Source organism: Colobus angolensis, unplaced genomic scaffold (assembly GCF_000951035.1).
Source record: "Colobus angolensis palliatus isolate OR3802 unplaced genomic scaffold, Cang.pa_1.0 Scaffold202, whole genome shotgun sequence".
NCBI lineage: Eukaryota > Metazoa > Chordata > Mammalia > Primates > Cercopithecidae > Colobus > Colobus angolensis.
The window spans coordinates 3607451-3623586 of NW_012115178.1; the positions used below are offsets into that span (position 1 = coordinate 3607451).

The 16136-nt window shown below is 39.9% G+C and overlaps 1 protein-coding gene and 1 pseudogene across 3 annotated transcripts in view; both read right to left on the reverse strand.

The window, feature by feature from the left end:
• HEATR5A (HEAT repeat containing 5A) overlaps positions 1–16136 on the reverse strand; it is a 126163-nt gene that overhangs the window by 20957 nt on the left and 89070 nt on the right. For both annotated transcript variants that reach the window (XM_011941862.1, XM_011941863.1), the window contains exons 23-28: positions 14599–14778; positions 12061–12297; positions 9983–10164; positions 6709–6777; positions 4255–4434; positions 1464–1686 (exon numbers count right to left, since the gene is read on the reverse strand). In XM_011941862.1, coding sequence (XP_011797252.1) covers positions 1464–1686; positions 4255–4434; positions 6709–6777; positions 9983–10164; positions 12061–12297; positions 14599–14778 — 1071 coding nt within the window. The remainder of the gene's footprint in view (positions 1–1463; positions 1687–4254; positions 4435–6708; positions 6778–9982; positions 10165–12060; positions 12298–14598; positions 14779–16136) is intronic.
• LOC105511698 lies at positions 8634–9168 on the reverse strand (annotated as a pseudogene). The gene has a single exon (XR_001001754.1). The product of XR_001001754.1 is annotated as an ATP synthase F(0) complex subunit C1, mitochondrial pseudogene (transcript).

The following is a 16136-nucleotide window of genomic DNA, read 5'->3' on the forward strand; positions in this document are numbered from 1 at the left end:
GGTTTACGCCATTCTCCTGCCTCAGCCTCCCGAGTAGCTGGGACTACAGGCGCCTGCCACCTCGCCCAGCTAGTTTTTTGTATTTTTCAGTGGAGATGGGGTTTCACCGGGTTAGCCAGGATGGTCTCAATCTCCTGACCTTGTGATCCGCCCGCCTCGGCCTCCCAAAGTGCTGGGATTACAGACTTGAGCCACTGCACCCGGCCGAAAACAATTGTTACAAATGAATTTCTGATGCTGCAAAAGAAACAGTACTCGGATGTAATTTCAGTTTCCTCAGCAAGGCAATTTACTTTTGCAAAAGGGTGTCACTCGTGCCCATTAAGATCGCAAGTGCACACGGAACAAAGGAGACAAGGGGGTTTTTATATCCTTAATGCGATCTGTATCTCTGTGTTCTTCCCCCATGGGCTGGGGTCGGACTGTATAATCTGAGCGGACCCGACTGGCTACTTGTAAATATTTTTCTAAATATGGAAGGGAGGGGGACGTGAGGTCCAGTAGTGGAGCAACTGGGATGTGCAGTTTCGGAACAATGGGTACAGGTAACCAAAGGAACAGATGTGAGTTATCAATTAAAACTGAGGGGAAGGAAGTAGGGTGTTTACAGTAACTAGAGGCAAGGAGAAACAAGAAAGTTGAGTCTGAGAACAAAGGGTAAGGAAGTTAACAGGCTAAACCTTTTGAAGAAAAACTCAGAAAGATTCATTGTATCTTACAACAAAATAAATACCAAATAGCAGATGGGCAAAGACTATGACTAAATTATTTATGGAAGAAGCAACTTAAAGACTGTTAATCAAGGAAATAAGAAAATAAAACAATGAAATATTTCATAGCCATCAGATTGGCAAAAATTATTAAGTATGATAATACAGTGTGGAGAAATGAAAACAAGTTGCTGGTGGGTGTAGCCTTTCTTTTTTTTTTTTGAGACAGAGTCTCACTCTTGTCACCTAGGCTGGAGTGCAGAGGCACGATCTCAGCTCATTGCAACCTCTGCCTCCCAAGTTCAAGCAATCCTCCTGCCTCAGCCTCCCGAGTTGCAGGGATTACAGACACGTGCCACCACACTTGGCTGACTTTTGCATTTTTAGTAGAGACGGGGTTTCACTATGTTGCCCGTGCTGGTCTCGAACTCCTGACCTCAAGTGATCCACCAACCTCAGCTTCCCGAACTGCTGGGATTACATAAGTTTGAGAACAGCCTGGCAACAAGGCAAAACCCCATCTCTGCAAAATATACAAAAATTAGCTGGGCGTGGTGGTGTATACCTGTAGTCCTTGCTACTTGGGAGGCTGAGGTGGGAGGATTGCCTGAACCCAGAAGGCAGAGATTGCAGTGACCCAAAATTGCACCAATGCACTCCAGCCTGGGAAACAAAGTAAGACCCTGTCGCAAAAAAAAAAAGAAAATATGTTACTGTCACTCTAGGAATTATCTAAGTATTTTACCTCCTTACCTTCAGCAGGAAGTTGGGAGGCAAATTCTGAAGGCAAAGTTAAAAGAGCAAAATCCTGAAGTGCAGCAAGCCAGAGTCTGCTTAGTGTGCCAAGATCTGCATAGACTAAGTCAAGAAGTCCATCTGATGAACATGATCCATTTCTGATACTGTCCTCTAAACAGCTGGTAGTCTTCAGAGGTTGCCTGTGGTTTTTATGTCTTTGCACAGCAATTATGTAGACCTGTTAAAGGTTAATTTAAAAACAGGAATCTTTTATCTGCTGAAAAGGTACTATAAAATGTTTATATTTTCCTGAAGAGACAGACTTACCTTTGAGCATACTGGACTTGAAATGCACTGTGATATCAAGAAGGCCTGTCTGTGTAACTACACACAGAAAACTGGGGTAGAAAGAGTCAAAAATACTATCTTCAATGAGATGCATTAGGGATAACAAATATCTGGTAAATATGATGCCACTTCTCACATTTACAATCATAATACTATATCACGCCACTCTTTCTCACTAAGCCTGGTATGGCCTAATAATCCATCTTAACATACGGCTACAGGTAGCCATCTCTTAACTGAAATACTGAAAATATTTTCATTCAAACGTATCACTAAATCTCTATAAAGTGTACACAAATAGATTTAACATGGATTATAGAATGTTAAAGTATGCAACACAGTGTATAACATGCACTATTCCTTTATCTACAACTCTAAAATCCAAAAAGCTCTGAAAAAACCTAAGTTTTGGGCAAATTAATCTGGTGGCAAAACTGATGAACTTATGTGAGGCCATTTATATCTATATACACAAAACAGTATGAATATTCAAACATGAATGTGTCTGATTATAGATTCTATGGTATTGCCCTAGACTTCCCAGATATATATTGGTCAGTCATTATTTATCTTTATTGAAGAAATAATGAGGAGGTAACAAGCTTAAGCAGAAGCACAGAGATTTAGATCCAGTCTATTTTATTTTATTTTTATTTTTTTGAGAAGAAGTCTCACTCTGTCACCCAAGCTGGAGTGCAGTGGTGCCATCTCAGCTCACTACAACCTCGACCTTCCCGGTTCAAGCAATTCTCCTGCCTCAGCCTCCCAAGTAGCAAGTAGCGGGGATTACAGGCGTGCACCACCATGCCTGGCTGGTTTTTGTATTTTTTAGTAGAGACTGGGTTTCACCATGTTGACCAGGCTGGTCTTGAACTCCTGACCTCATGTGATCTGCTGCCTCAGTCTCCCAAAGTGCTGGGATTATAGGTGTGAGCCACCACGCCCAGGCTATTTTATTTGTTTTCTTATTTTTGAGATGGAGTTTCGCTCTTGTTCTCCAAGCTGGGGTGCAATGGTGTGATCTCAGCTCACTGCAACCTCTGCCTCCCAGTTCAAGCAATTCTCCTGCCTCAGCCTCCCGAGTAGCTGGGATTACCGGCGTGCGCCACCATGCCCAGCTAATTTTTCTGTATTTTCAGTAGAAACGGGGTTTCACCATGTTAGCCAGGCTGGTCTCGAACTTCTGATCTCAGGTGATCTGCCCACCTCGGCCTCCCAAAGTGCTGGGATTACAGGTGTGCACCACTGTGCCTGGCCTATTTTATTTATTATTAAAATTTTATATAGAGATGGGGTCTCAGTATGTTGTCCAGGCTGATCTCGAACTCCTGGCCTCAAGTAATCCTCTTGCCTTGGTCTCCTAAAGTGTTGGGATTACAAGCATGAGCCACTGCACCTGGCCAGACCCAGTTTATTGAATCTAGGTACAACTACTTCCTAATGAAGGTTGTGATAAATAATGACAAAAATAAAGATTCTACAACTTTCAGGTTTAAAATACCTCTACTGGAGGAAACCCTTTGTACATGTTGGTTAATCTCTTAGATGAAATCTGAGATTACATACCTTCATTAAAATGGTATGTGAACTGGGCCAGGCATGGTGGCTCATACTTGTAATCCCAGCACTTTAAGAGGCAGAGGAGAGTGGATCATTTGAGGTCAGGAGTTCAGGACCAACCTGGCCAACACGGTGAAACCCCATCTCTACGAAAAATACAAAAATTAGCTGGGTGTGGTAGTGAATACCTGCAGTCCCAGCTACTTGGGAGGTTGAGACACGAGAATCGCTTGAACCTGGGAGATGGAGGTTGCAGTGAGCCAAGATTGCTCCAGTGCACCCCAGCCTCGTCAACAGAACAAGACTCTGTCTCCCAAAAAAATGATATGTGAACCAAGATTGGTCATGTTTGGTCACTGCTGAAGCTCAGTGATGGGTATATGTAGATTCATTATAAATAGTACTACGTCTACTTTTGCAAATGTTTAAACATTGCATAGTAAATTAAAAAATATAGTTTTCTTCTTTATTGGGAAAGTAAATAAGCATTTTACTGTAAGATTTCTTTATCCTTGGAAAATAAAATAACTACTACTTAGTATTCAAAAACCATTCTATGAAAGACCATTAGAAAGCATTGTATGCTACAGAGTTGAGAGAAAACCCAAATTTCCAAGAATTCAGGATTCAATAAAAGTTGACTTCCACTGGCTACTGTAAAGTCTCTCTGGCTTATAAGTGGCACTGCTTAAAGTAGGAGATAATAGACTACGGAAGACTCTTTAAAATGCTTGACCTGTTAACATATTAACATATAAATACATCACATGTTGGAATTATTTTTAAACTTAAAAATGAACTTATTTGTAGTTCATTTTAAATAGTAAATTTCAGTTTATGGCCTAAGGTGTTTATTAACAACTTCTAAAATTCCAGTTATAAATTAAGAAATACCAACCTCTGCCCAGGCTTTAAGCACAGCTAAGATCTCCATGGTAGAAGCACTTTCATTATATAAGTGACTTAGAGCTTCTTTTCCAGCCTGTATTTTAGTTAACGATGAAACAAGCAACTGATGAACTCTTCGGAGATCATTAAGGTCACTAACAACTCCACTTGCTATCCAGGCACTGCAAACCTAGTTTTCAAGAAATTAAAAGTTATATTTTAAAATTATAAGTATCTCCCTTGGCTGGGCATGGTGGCTCATACCTGTAATCCCAGCACTTTGGGAGCTGAGGCAGGCAGACTGCTTGAGCTCAGGAGTTTGAGACAAGCCTGGGCAACATGGCATAACTCTGTCTAAAAGAAAATACAAAAATCAGCTGGAGATGGTAATGTGTACCTGTAGTACTAGCTACTCAGAAGGCTAGGGCAGGAGGACTGCATGAGCCCATGAGTTTGAGGACACAGTGAGCTAGGATTGAGCCACTACACTCCAGACCTCTAGACTCGCTGGCAGAGTGAGACCCCGTCTCTTAAAACAAAAAAAAACAAAAAAACCCATCTCTTAAAAAAAAAATCTCCCTTGTGAGTTCAGCAGAGCTCACTCACATCTCAAGAATCTAGTCACTGAGACTATATTGCTATTGCTTTCAAGAAATCCTGTGGAAGGAAGCTGATAATGATAGTCAAAAGCCAGCATTTCCAAAGGGAACGAAGTCTAAGGTTGAAGCAAGGAAATCAGTGCTAATGAGCACATAAATTGAACGGTTCTAGACGTATTAATATGGAGAAATGAAGCCATGAAATCATAAAACGCCAACAAAATTTTTGATTGTTTTGAAGACAGTGTATTTTTAATCTTAAAAACAAAACATCATTAATTCTACAATGCAAAACACTTGGTCCAGGTGCCATGATATTTCTCTCTCTTTTTTTGGGATAGGATCTTGCTCTGTATCCCAGGCTGGAATGCAGGGTTTCCATCACAGCTCCTACAGCCTTGACCTCCACGGCCCAGGGTATCCTCCCACCTCAGCCTCCTGAGTAGCCAGGACCACAGGCACATACCACCACGCCTAGCTAATTTTTTATTTTTTATAGAGAAAGGGTCTCCCTATGTTGCCCAGGCTGGTCTCAAACTCCTGAGCTCAAGTGAGCCACTTGCCTTGGCCTCCCAAAGGGCTGGGATTATAGGAATGAGTCACTGTGTCCAGCTGATATTTCTCTTTTTCTAAGGACAATTTATTTTTCCTCTTCTGTGTATTTATTTAGTTATTATCTCATCTCACAAACTATTTCAAGTGGCTTACAGCAGGAACACACATAATAAAGTTATAATAAATTAGAGATTCATACAACATTTAACATAGTTCTCTGAATAGTAAAAGCACTCAACTATTTCCCAAGTACAATTAAATAAAAGTTGAAAGAACTGACTAAAATTAGTTTTTCCCACTATGTTTATAATTAATTTATTCATGTCAGTCCTGCTTGTAATTAGTTCAGGTCATTCCGGGCTAGATTTTTTTTTTTTTTTTTTTTGAGATGGAGTCTCCCTCTGTTGCCCAGGCTGGAGTGCAGTGGCATGATCTCAGCTCACTGCAGCCTCCGCCTCCCAGGTTCAGGTGATCCTCCCACCTCAGCCTCCTGAGCAGCTGGGACAATAGGTACCTGCCACCACGCCTGGCTCATTTTTTTGTACTTTTAGTAGACAGAGTTTCACCATGTTGGCCAGGCTGGCCTCTAACTCCTGATCTCAAGTGATCCACCTGCCTTGGCCTCCCAAAGTGCTGGGATTACAGGCGTGAGCCACTGTACCTGGCCTAGGGTTGGATATTAAGTGTTTGACAATGCAGTCTCAGAAAAGCAACGGTTTAAAATTGTATATTATATGGCTCTTAGGTATATGAAAAAGTACTCAATCTCACTTGAAATACAAATCTAAACTATCTCGAGATAGTCTTTTATTGTCTCGAACAGACAAAAATCTAAAAGTTTGATGACTCACAATGTTGCTAGGACTGTGGTAAAACAGGTACTTGTATAACATTGTTGGTGGAAATTTAAATGGTAAACACCTCTAAAATCTATCAATTATTAATTATTCATCCATTCAATTTTGGGGGAATCCATCAATTCAATTTTGGGAGATTTATCTCACAGATATGCTTACACCCAGTGAAATGACCTATGCACAAGGTCGCTCATATAGCACTATTCTAATAGCAAAAGACAAAAAATCCAGTGTCCGTCAATATGGAACTGGTTAAAAAAATTGTAACATATCTATATAGCGGACTATCGTGCAGTTATCAAAATGGAAGAGTAAGTTCTCTACATTTAAGAAGAAAAGTGTAAGCTGTGATTGATGGTAAGACATCTATAAAGAAAAAACATTGGTAAAAAATACTAACTGGAGGATTGCGTCCCAAGATTATTTCTTAAGCTTCATCTTTTAACCATTTACCTGACATGCTTTAGCAGTGACATCAGGTGGTGTCTCTGAAGTGAAGGCTGGTCTAAGTGCTGCTCCTACCTGGAAAGAAATTACATGACATATCAAACATCAATAAGTAAGACAGCACAAGTTCTCCCTCTTTTTAATGCTATTTTAAAATTATTTATTTATAACAGGTATTATGGACAGCTGTTGTTTTGTCTACCCAGCATATCTTCCCCTGTTTTTAGATAACAACATCCCAATTTTTCCTTTGGGGAATGATCTTCTCTTCCCTTTTTTTTTTTGTTTTGAGACAGAGTCTTGCCCTGTCGCCCAGGCAGGCTGGAGTGCAGTGGCACAATCTCGGCTCACTACAACCTCCGCCTCCCAGGTTCAAGTGATTCTCTTGCCTCAGCTTCCCAAGTAGCTGGGATTACAGATGCAAGCCACCACAACCAGCTAATTTTGTATTTTTAGTAGAGATGGGGTTTCACTATGTTGGCCAGGCTGGTTGGTCTCCAACTCCTGACCTCAAGTGATCCACCTGCCTTCTCCCAAAGTGCTGGGATTACAGGTGTGAGCCACCATGCCCGGCCTCTCCCTCTTAATCCATATTGTTGGTTTGGAGCTGACAGCATTGCCTGGCTCCAGGGACTCATGCTGGGATACTGAAGGCTCTCAAGATTTTCACTGGGAGTACTGGGAAAGAAGCACTGTATCTTTCTGAGGCCCTGGGTAGGCTAAGAAAGCCATCTTGATTTCACTTGGAGAGAATAAACCTGAAAATAAGGCCACTGTGGAAGAAAGCAGAAACAACTAAGAGAGTCCTATAATAATTTTCCTTTTCTGCTCGAGTTCTAATTGTATTTCTAGCACTTGCAATTGTGAGAGGGCTAAAAATATAACAGAGCTCCTCTTAATTAAGTTGAATTATAATATTTTATTCTAATATAATAGTTATTCTTTCTTTTTTTTTTTTGAGACAAAGTCTTGCTCTTGTCCCTCAGGCTGGAGTGCAATGGCACCATCTCAGCTCACTGCAATCTCTGCCTTCTGGGTTCAAGTGATTCTCCTGCCTCAGCCTCCGGAGTAGCTGGCATTACACCAGCCTGCCACTACACCTAGCTCATTCTTGTATTTTTAGTAGAGATGGGGTTTCACCACATTGGCCAGGCTGGTCTCGAACTCCTGATCTCAGGTGATCCGCCCGCCTCGGCCTCTCAAGGTGCTGGGATTACAGGCGTAAGCCACTGCGCCTGGCCTCTAACATGATAGTTCAAGTAACTTTAATCCCTTCATTTTGCTTTGTCCCTAAGCATATGTTGGTATTAGCTGAACAAAGTGAAAAAGACCACTAATCAACTGATGAACTGCTCTGGACTCCCTAACTGCTAGCCATCAGAAGTTGCTTCTGAATAATAAAGAGAGATCTCCTTGGATGAATGCTGTTAAAGGATTACAAGACAGCTGATGATTTTGTTATCTTCCTTGTTCTTCTTAAATTGTTCAATGGACCAGTCAAATAATCAGTTAAAAAGATTACAAAACCAGTAATAGAAACCTGAATCCTTAGGCTGGGCCTGGTGGCTCATGCCTGTAGTCCCAGCACACTGGAGGTGGAGGCAGACAGATCACTTCAGTCCAAGAGTTTGAGACCAGCTTGGGCAACATGGTAAAACTCTGTCTTTACAAAAAAATACAAAAATTAGCCGAGCATGGTGGCGTGTGGCTGTAGTTACAGTTATTTGAGGTTTCAGTGAGCCAAAATCATGCCACTGCCCTCCAGCCTGGGCAACAGGGTAAAACCTTGTCTCAAAAACAACAACAACAAAAACCTCACAGACATCTGAATGATTTCCTAAGTCTAGAAAATAAATGAAGGAGTTTATATATATCATGAAAATTAACCTTTATTTATTTATTTAGAGGAATGCTGTGTTTAATGGTAAAGCTTAGCACACCCCAGCACCAGGAATGGTGTGAAGTTGCAGCTGCAGGCACAGGCAGGTGACCCCCACGGAGCCTAACATGGTGAAGAAGATGAAGAAGGAGACCATAAAACAGAAGAGAAGAGCCCCATGGCCTCAGACAGGGCAAAGCCCAGAATGGCATAGGAGAAGAGTTGCTGCTTGAGAGACAGGTTCCTGGCATAGCCAATAATCAAGATGCCAAACACCGCTCCAATGCCAGCCCCTGAACCAGCCACACCAACTGCAGCTGACCCAGCACCAATAAACTTGGCTGCTGTGTCACTGTCCCGGGAGACAACACTGGCCTGGAACTCCTGTCTGGCCACCTGGAGCGGGGAGTTGCTGTAGGAAGGCTGTTTAGATGAATTTTCTGGGCTATTCAAGAAGGAGGCAGACACAGGCCTGATTAGACCCCTGGTACAACAGCAGATCAGAGCTGGAGAAATGAGTAGTACCCTGGTGGTCTGCATTTTTTCAGTCTCCCAGCTTTAGCCCTTGGTCTCAGTGTTCACCTTCCTCTACCCCGAAAATTAACCTTTAAAGTTATAAAACACTCAATTTTTTTTGTTTTTGTTTTCTTTAATAGGGCCTTTTCTTCCCCCTTCGTGGAGATGGGGGTCTCCCTATGATGCCCAGACTGGACTTGAACTTCTGGGCTCAAGTGATCTTCCTGCCTCAGCCTTCTAAGGAGCTGGGACTACAGGCATACTACCATGCCCAAAAGACATGTTTTATGTACTTTGCTTTTACTTGAAGCTTTATAAAATATTAACTGAAAGATTTCTTCTTCAAACACATGTACTTTCTATATATGGATTATACTGGTGATATGTTAGCAGAGATACATACTCATTTATGAAGTGATCTCCCAATTCAGTTCATGGACAGATCCTTCCTCCTTTCTTTCTTCCCTCTCTCCCTCTCTTCCTTTTTCTTTCCCCCTTTCTTCTTCTTCTTCTTCTATTTTTTAACTTTCTTATCCTCAGACAGTTTCAGACTTTTTTTTTTTAAGACAGGGTCTGGATCTGTCACCTAGGCTGGAGTGCAGTGGTACAATCTCAGCTCACTGCAACCTCCGTCTCCCAGGCTCAAGTGATTCTCCCACCTCAGCCTGAGACTACCCGTGCACACCATCATGCCAGCTAGTTTTGTATTTTTGGTAGAGATGGGGTTTCATCATGCTGCCCGGTCTTCAACTCCTAGGCTCAAAGCTACCTACCCGCCTCGGCCTCCTGAAGTGCTGGGACTACAGGCGTGAGCCACCGTGCCTGACCTCACAGACTTTTTATCTGTGTATTTAATAATAAAATTCTCTAACAGAAAGTGCTTACATTGGCTTGATACTGTTCCAGAATCACATGACCTGGAAACTCTGGTTCTGGAACAGTTGCAAATCGCCGAATAACAACTAACAGCATTTCAAGGCCAGAAAGACGGAGCTGGTCACTGTGATCTGTGGCAGCCATAAAAGCCATGCGAATTAAGTCAGCAAGATGCAGCACCAAAAAGTCATCTATAAGATTAAAAAACATATCGGGAGAAAAAAAGATTAGAAAATATCAAAAAAATGTGCTGGAACTAAGACTTACATTAAGTGATAATTTTTCCTCCTTTAATTTTATAACCTAGACTTTAAGTACCTCTGACTTGAAATACTGTTTTTACTGTTTGTTAAATACAGACTTTAAAGCTGGATTTAATGGACACTGTAAATACACACAAAAAAACTGTCCCAAAGCTAGTAAGTATTTATAGCTACTCAGGGCAGAATTAGCATTTTTTAAGAGTCCTAATAGTATCTTCAATACAATTTTGTTCAGATTTTATGATAAAAGTACATTAGTTGGTACAGAGGAGACTTTGGGCTTTGATTAATTAAGCAGAAATTTATTCTCTTTATGTCAAGTTGAAGCTAAGACGTAAAGTTCCTTTGAAAAAAAGTTGTATGTGGCTCTTTATATGAACTACAATATCTTATTTTTACATATATTGCCAAATATACAAATGATGGGAGTATAAAAAACATTTCTAGCTGCAGAAATGATAAATGGGAATTCCTTTAATTCCTACAACACATTGTTTGGTATAATATATCTCCTGTGGAGAGATATAAGAAAATTATTTAACAGAAGAAATCAACATATCTTAGTAAATGCCAACTACAACTTTAACTGAGAGCACAGGAATCAGTAAGTATAGCATGTACATTTTGCAACTGTAAGTATCTAGCATAGTGCTCTTCACAAGAGACTCAATAAATGCATACTTAAAAAATAATTAAACCAGAGATACCTAATTCATACTCAGACTGGCAACAGCAACATTTTGCTTTGAAATTCTTTTGTCTGGTAAAGAACACTTCTAAGGAATTTAGAAATATGCACTGTGGACAGGTGTGGTGGCTAATGCCTATAATCCCAGCACTTTGGGAGGCTGAGGTAGGAGAGTCACTTAAGCCCAGAAGTTTGAGACCAGCCCAGGAAACATAAGAAGATCTCATTTCTACAGAAAAATTAAAAAATTAGATGGGGATAGTGGTATATGCCTATTGTCCCAGTTACTCAGGAGGCTGGGGTGGGAGGATTGCTTGAGCCCGGAAGATTGAGGTTACAGTGAGCTGTGATCATGCCATTGCACTCCAGCCTGGGTGACAGAGCGAGATGCTGTCTCAAAAAAAAAAAAAAAAAGAACAAATATATATGGTATCTTTGAACATATTAGCTTAAGTGAATTTAAAAAATCAGACATCAAACCATAAAGACAAACATAAATAGGTAAAAATAATACAGTTGAACAGTAAGAGGTGATCAACATGGTCTTACAATCAGGTTTACTTAACATTGAGAAAAGTTCAAATGTTTTCTAGTTATAACAGATTATAATATCTATGATATTAAAATAATCTATAAGCAAAAACTGGCCCAAGTTACAAACCAGGAAATAATTTTTGAGAACTAGTAAATGTTCATACTAATTCCCAAGAACCAATTATTTTCTACAAACTTAATGCATTGCACATGCTCATTAAAGTGAATACCAGTATAAGAAGCTTAACCATTAAAAACATATTTAAACATGAAGTGATGTGATCACAGCTCACTATAAGCTCAAACTCCTGAGCTCAAGTGATCCTCCTGCCTCAGCCTACCGAGTAGCTGGAACTATCAGCACATGCCACCATGCCCCACTAATTAAAACAATTTTTTTAATAGAGACAACATTTCATTATTGCCCAGGCTGGTTTCAAACTCCTGGGCTCAAGTGATCCTCCTGCCTCAGCCTCTCAAAGTGTTGGGATTATAGGTATGAGCCATTTTGTCTGGCTAGTTTCATTTTTAAAATAATAAAACCATAAGCAGACAGCATTTTTACACATATCATTTGGTCTTTTCATCACTACGTCACTTACTTCTTGAATCTTTTTTTTTCATTTCTTGTGCTAAAGCAATGTCGAAATGTGCACTGCTAGCATTCTCACATTGGTTAATTATCCTACAGACACACTCAGCAGCAAAGACTCTAGTAGCCCATCGAGGATTGGTAAAAGGATGGGATTTTTCATCGTGTCTGGTGGTCAGGACTGAGGCATCATCCCCTTTATCTCCTTCTTCTTGCATTGTATCCACACAAGTTATAGCTGTACAATCTTTTATTAAAGAAGAACATATGTAATTATAATCAACTGAAAGATATATATATCAAAAGGAACACAAAAATGACTCCAAATTCAGAGTAGAATTGCTCAATTATCAATTGCTACTGATCAATCATCTTTTTCGTAACATCAAATAATTAGGTCTAATAACTACAGACAACTACAGTTGTCTAAAGGAGACACTGTAACAACTGTTCCAGGTCAAAATGACGAAGCTGTCAAATTATACTCAAAGTAAAAAACAAACACAATAGTAGATACTGAAATAATTATCAATCCCCTGCAGGCAGATGGATGTACTTAAGGAGACTCAAAATTCTCTAGTAGGGCGTGTGGGTGGGATACACTAGGAAGGCTGTTTTAACACTGGAGCCTTGCATGAATGTCAGGAGGTTCCTGAATCCACTGAAATTGTCTGAAAATATTTTTCTTAGGATAGACTCATTGCTATCATTACAGTATCAAAATTGTACTGATAGCTGGAGTCACCGAGTAGTGAATTATCTCCTCTACTTATTAACTGTTAAATTTACAAACTGTTTAACAACTGAAAATGGAACTAATGCTATGAAACAAACCAAACTGGTTTTCTTGCATTATCCTGTATGTCAATATTTTTTTACATGTTAGAATACCAAAGATGTCACAAATAAAGTTATGGTCAAGTTAACAGAGACTGGAAGGTGTTTTCCTGAGAAGGTATGGAGCCAAACCACAGAAGATGAAGAATTAATGGTAAGATAAAATTGAGCGAGCTCAGGGAGCTCAGGGAGTATGAATGCAAAATTTAAAAAAGATAAGTGAGACACCAGAAAAATGTAACCAGTCTATTCTATGCACACACATATTTTCTTTCTCTTTTTTTTGAGACAAGATCTTGCTCTGTTACACAATCATGGCTCACTGCACCCTCAAACACCTGGGCTCAGGCGACATTTTCTTTTAAAGAAGTCCTTGCAATTTCTTGAGTAGTGGGGAACAGAAGAGAAAATTAGAAAAATAAAATATGTATAGCGTAATAGTTGAAACAGCCAGTGTAAATTATTGGAAGGGGGACCAATAAGAATGAAGATAGACAGAGGAGAGAATACAAAACATTCCAGGAATTTGATTTTAACTTTTCTCCTATCACACAATTCAGACATGAGAGCTACATTAAATTCTAAGGCTTGGGCAACTGAGTTGGGAGCACTGAAGTATAGTGGAAAGCTTGCGGATTTTAAACGTTATGTAGGTGTAGGACTGAATCAGTCTTATGTCCTCAGGCAGGTTACCTCTCCAGGCCTATTTTCTCTCCTATAAAATAGAATAAAATTGCCTATGCATAGGATGGGTTAAAGGCTTAAATCAGATAAATTATGTACAGTTCTTAGAAAAGAACTGGTTTTTCTCTTCTTTCTTCCTCTCATTTATTTTCTCTCTTATCCCAAGGATACGAATTTTAAATATTCAAATATACTTTCTCATAAACAATTATCTTGTATTACTAAAGACATTAAGGTAATAACACTGTTTTCTAATACTACTTGAAATTAACATTATTGTATGTAGTGAAACTGGCTTGCTCAAAATGTCTTAACTTTGTGTAATTTTCTCTTATGGTGACTAAGTAATTTCATATGGTGCGAGGGGTGGGGTGGGTATGTATGAATGTATGTATGTATGTAGAGACAGGGTTTCACTTTATTGCCCAGGCTGGAGTGCAGTGGTATGATCTTGGCTCACTGCAACCTCTGCCTCTTGGGCTCAAGCAATCCTCCCATCTTAGCCTCCTGCGTAGCTGGGACCACAGGCGTGAACCACCAGGCCCAGCTAATTAAAAAAAAATTTTTTTTGTAGTGATGGTGTTTTTCCACGTTGTCTAGGGTGGTCTCAAACTCCTGGACTTGAGCAATCTGTCTGTCTCAGCCTCCCAAAGTGCTGGGATTACAGGGGTAAGCCACCACACCTGGTCTCAAATATTTATTGCATGTATGAAAAGAAATGATGGAGACGATATAAATCAAGTCACACCTTTTAGAGCATAAATAACTCTACTTTTTAGTTTGCTTTATATAGGAAAGTCATCTAAGATGGCCAAAGGGAAAAAGCAGGTTTAAGTATTGGATTTATATTGTTCAAATTAAAGAGAATTCTAAAACACTAGAAATACAATCTTCATTTGAAGAAAAGCAACAATCAGACAATCAGAATCCAGCTAGACAAGTCTGATGAATTCTCAGTGGTAAACAATTTTATGTGAAGTTTTCAATTTCAATTTTATTATTTTAACTGATAATGACCAATACTTACCAGCTGATGCAGCAAGTACATCTTTACAAAGTTTTAACCACAGGGAGAGTTTTTCCACTGCCATAGATGTAAGCATATAATTTAAAGTCTCTTTGATATCATGGCATAATCTCTCATCTGTCTCTTTGTCTAGTAAGATCAATAATGCCCCCTCAAGGCCGACTTCTCTGATGTTAGCATCTGACAAGAAGAAAATCAACTATCTAAGTAATACAGAAAACAAAACTACTACATCAGAAGCTCACACATTCAGTAGTTATTCAAATACTAGATGAAAATATATCTTAAAGAACTCGCCCAAATACTGTGCTTTAATCTACTGAGATCCATTTTAGTTCACACTTGAATTTTGGGATTATTTATGACCCTATATAGCTGTAATTTATGTAATGTCATTGAAAAAAGTATTAATATGTTATTATTAATATGTTTTCTTAATCAGGTAAAAAGTTTTACCCAATAAGTGTCCAATACTTATAAAACTTTTTTTAAAATTTGAGATGGAGTTTCGCTCTTGTTGCCCAGACTGGAGTGCAATGGCATGATCTCGGCTCACTGCGACCTCTGCCTCCCAGGTTCAAGCGGTTCTCCTGCCTCAGCCTCCCCAGTAGCTAGAATTACAGGCACCTGCCACCACGCCCAGCTAATTTTTTTTATTTTTAGTAGAGATGGGGTTTCACTACATTGCCCAGGCTAGTCTTGAACTCCTGACCTCAGGTGATCCAACCGTCTCAGCCTCCCAAAGGGCTGGGATTACAGGTCTGAGCCACTGCACCCAGCTCAATACTTATAAATTTTATTCAGTGCTTATTTATTTATTTTTTCCTTTTGAGACAGAGTCTCACTCTGTCACCCAGGATGGAGTGAAGTGGTGTGATCTCGGCTTACTGCAACCTCCGCCTCCCAGGTTGAAGCAGTTCTCCTGTCTCAGCCTGCTGAACAGCTGGGACTACAGGCGCCCACTACCATGCCCTGCTAATTTTTGTATTTTTAGTAAAGAAGGGTTTCACCAGTGGTCAGGCTGGTCTTGAACTCCTGACCTCAGGTGATCTGCATACCCAGGCCTCCCAAAGTGCTAGGATTACAGGCATGAGCCACCACGGCTGGCCCAGTATAATTATTTTCTAATTTTAAATAAACATAATTAAGTTTTCCTTATTCTGGTATAAAGCTTTAAAATATATTAATGTGAGAGTTAAGCCCAAACAGAAAACAACCACTATATGGAAAACACTGTTTAATTACTACAACTAAGCTATTGGGACTACTGAATAAACACATATCAGTATACAATATTCTTACTACAAAGCAATACCTCAAAGGGGAAATACAAGCCTTGATGTAGCATCTACTATTACCTTTAATTCTGAAAATGCAATACGGACAAATATATTTTCTCTTGAAGAGTTAACTCATCTAGCATTTATCAAAGTACGTAGATTTGAAGGCCGGGCGCGGTGGCTCAAACCTGTAATCCCAGCACTTTGGGAGGCCGAGACGGGCGGATCACGAGGTCAGGAGATCGAGACCATCCTGGC